A 3,638-nucleotide genomic window follows, 5' to 3' on the forward strand; every position below is an offset into this window, starting at 1 on the left:
AACCCCAGGTCTGCACATCAGCATGTCCTGGCCCCACACGACAACCACATGCCTGCACATCAGCGTGATCTGGCCCCACACGACAACCCCAGGTCTGCACATCAGCATGTCCTGGCCCCACACTACAACCACAGGCCTGCACAACAGCGTGTCCTGAACCCACACGACAACCCCAGGTCTGCACATCAGCGTGACATGGCCCCACACGACAACCCCACGTCGGCACATCAGCATGTCCTGGCCCCACACGACAACCACAGGCCTGCACATCAGCATGTCCTGGCCCCACACGACAACCCCAGGTTTGCACATCAGCGTGACCTGGCCCCACACTGTGAAAAAGGTAGGGGCAGTTTCAGTCGATAACCTTCAAGTATTGCCCGGCGGTAATCGCCTCTTATACCATTCGATAATTAACAAACAAAGAGGCAGGCGCCGGAGACTGGAAGGCAGGAAACAAAGTTTTTATTCCGTCGGAGCAGAACACATCAGATCGGACAGCAAGGTATCGTTTCGAGGTGCTCTACCTGCATCTCTGAGACCTGGTCTCTTATACACGCTTTTATTACTTTATTGCAGATTTATTATACATGGCACATTCCTGAGATTGCTTTGATACATGAAAGGACATCCTCGGAGTCCCCGCCTCAGGTCCGCTCCCACACATAGCTACAGTAGAAGTCCCCACCCCACCCACAGTAGGAGATGGCTATCACACAGCTGGACATTCCGCCAATTCCCGGGGATGTGTGCGACTGGTCGGGTCTCATGGGGTGGGGGCCTTGATCAACTGTAATCCCTTTGAAGAGAGGTGTTTCCCTTACAGTGGGGGCAATAAACTGCATCCGCAGGGCTAGGTGATTGCCTGGGATCGGCTCGGACAATTGGGCGCAGAGGAAGGGGGTTATCAAACGGATGTGTGACCATGTAAGGGATGAAGGGAGGTGTTGGTCAGGCACGGGATGTGGTTCCATGGCAGGGTCGCGCAGGAGGAGAGGTTTTATGGCCCATGCATTGAGAGAGCGGGGGGGTGGTCAGCGCGTGGGGGATGTTCGCAGCACCAGAGGGACGTGCTGGCGATCGGCAATGAGCGGGGAGAGAGGCCATGGTGCCTAAAATGGCTGCCGTGTGTTCTTGCGTGCGGTGCTGGGGAAGAGGCAAGATGGCGCAGATAATGTTCAGTTACAAACTAAATTTCAACAGTCCTCCCTTTTAACATATCTCGCCAGCTTATTAGTTCGGATCTATCCCCATAATATTACGTATTTCTACCTCATACAGAGCTTTCATGCATTCGGCTTTAAAGTCCAAAGTCTTAGGGCAGATGCAGTTTGCAAAAAGTGAACATAGAGGTGGCAAGCATTGAATACCCAGGCAGCATCCACATAGTATCACAATCGGTATTAGGATAAACGTAAACAACCTCCACCCCCAGCTTTTCATAGTGTCCCAGAACCAGCTCCCAAACGACCACCCTTCTTGTTCCTGATGAACCTCTGAGGAAAGTCTGTGGAGGTGTTCAATCGCTTTGTAGACTGAGGGTGAGTTATCCGGTACGTAGGTACAACAGCTGGATCCAATGATGTGGCATGCTCCTCCACGGTCAGCCAGAACCACATCTAGAACGAGGCGGTTCTGAAGAGCCACCAGGCGGACGGCCTGAAGCTCGGCGGTGTTGTTGGTGAGGATGCCGGCTGTAATGTTCATTGTTGTCTCAACTGCCTGGGTCAAGTGTCGGATGGCACGGCTGTTCGCCATCGGACCCCAAAGTGGAACAAGTCCCTTTACTGCATCCAGGAACTGTGCTCCGGTGGAGTCGGCTTGCTCAATGTCTCTTGCACGCTTCTGCCGGTGGTGTTTTGCTGGAGCCACATAGGTCGGAGGAAGGATAAAAGCGATGTAACAGGTGCCTCCCCAGCCTTTCGGAAGCCAGGTGTAGGCCTTAGTACCACAGACGAAGTACATATTTGGGGAGGTAACAAAAGAGGGTGGATCAACTGAGTCCAATGTTCGGGTGATGAGGCAGGAACTGTTGCCCACCAACTGCGTTCCCAGGCCTTCGAGGCATACAAGACCTGAGATGTTGACGACAGACAGGGCCACTGTTAGGGTGGCGGCTGTTCGTTTCCAGAGGTAAGAGAAGGTGGGTCTGGCCGGATTGTTGAACACCTGCATTTCAACTCGTTCTTTGGCGGGGATGTCCATATGAAAAGAGGTGTTTGATTTCAGAGGACAAAAGGGAGCAGAAGTTCTTCCTGTTTTGTTCAGCCAGAACCCATGATAGAAGTGCGACACAGTTTTGCTGGAAGTGGCATTATCCTTGTAACTCTCTTGTAAGAGGATCAACCAAGCGAGGCAGGAGCCATGGACAGAGAAAGGCGAAGGGATGAAAGGGATAGAGTGTCCAGTGGCATGTGGTAGTAATCCACAGATCCAGCAATTCGTGGCATTAGCGGCAAGATTGTGTTGGTGGAGCAACTGCACAAAAGAGTTATTCCAGAACTCTTTACGCCTTTCTCGGAGTTGGGGTGAAAGTGAGATCAGATGGTGTTCTTTCATGGTGGTAGGCTGAGCAGTGGTTAGCAATGTCTTATGAGCGGGTGCGCTCTCTTCCACGATCCAGAAGGTGGCCATGAGGAGGAGGCAAAAGAGAAGGGCGATGAAAAATGCAATAGTCTTTGAGCTGTGCATTTTGTCAGTCTTTGGGTCTTTGTAGTGGATCTTCGGACGTCCGGTTGCTTCCATCAGCTTCGTATCGGGCGCTTCCATCATCTTCAAGGGACTCGGTAGCGGGCAGAACCACAGACTTTGTTTAGTTTCTCTCTTGGAGGCCTTTGTGGTGTTTAGGCTACCGCTCTGAGATTTAACTTAGTCAGTGGTCTGCTTAGCCGAAGTTCCCTCCTTTCGACGCAGATTATACCCTTCTTTGGATGGCACAGTGGAATCGGGACATTTTGCCAATTCAAGTGTCTCTGTATCAGGGTAACAGCTCAGGGACGGTCGGTCTTTGTCCTCTTGGGTGGTGATGTTCTCAGTTGTTGTCAGAGTCGAGGATATCTTCTTGCAGTGGTGTGCATGCAGCCAGTTACGCTTCCCCTCCACTCGAAGGGCTGTTCGGGTGGTGATCAAGACTTGCAGGGGGCCCGTCCACCGGGGCTCCAGGCTCTTTGCGCGCTGGAAATTTCGCACTAGGACGAAATCCCCGGGTTGGATGTCGTGTCCGGGGCCCCCGGAAGCATCGGGGATGGCCTGCAGCACCTGCTGATGGATAGCAGACAACGTTTTAGTCAGATTATACAAATAGTCAGACATGAGGACGTCCGGGACGTCGTGAATGGATGTCGGTTTCGGTGCAGTCCAGAGGTTCATGGGTCGCCCGAAGACGACTTCGTAGGGGGTCAAGTGGTGTTTGGTAGGGGTGGAACGCATTGATAGCAATGCCAGTGGGAGAGCGTCTGGCCATTTCAGTCCCGTGGTGGCTACTATCTTAGCTAGTTTGAGCTTCAATGTGGCATTATGTCGCTCAACCAAGCCTGCAGATTGGGGGTGGAAGACCGCATGAAATTTTTGTTTTACACCCAACCCTTTCAAGATGAGTTGGATAACTTCGGCTACGAAGTGGGGGCCGTTGTCGCTCC

The 3,638-nt window shown here is 52.5% G+C and overlaps 1 protein-coding gene across 1 annotated transcript; it reads right to left on the bottom strand.

Moving 5' to 3' along the window:
• Nucleotides 1-1,233: 1,233 nt before the first annotated feature.
• Nucleotides 1,234-2,772, bottom strand: LOC146783215 (endogenous retrovirus group FC1 member 1 Env polyprotein-like). The gene has a single exon (XM_085634578.1). The coding sequence runs from the start codon at nucleotides 2,770-2,772 to the stop codon at nucleotides 1,234-1,236; it is 1,539 nt and encodes a 512-aa protein (XP_085490704.1).
• Between the last annotated feature and the right edge of the window lie 866 nt (nucleotides 2,773-3,638).

This window comes from Triturus cristatus, chromosome 11 (assembly GCF_964204655.1).
Source record: "Triturus cristatus chromosome 11, aTriCri1.1, whole genome shotgun sequence".
NCBI classification, from domain to species: Eukaryota; Metazoa; Chordata; class Amphibia; order Caudata; family Salamandridae; genus Triturus; species Triturus cristatus.

Bases quoted from the DNA above. Each gene is read 5' to 3' on its own strand.
- LOC146783215 (XM_085634578.1), bottom strand. From the start codon at position 2,772: ATGATGGAAGCGCCCGATACGAAGCTGATGGAAGCAACCGGACGTCCG.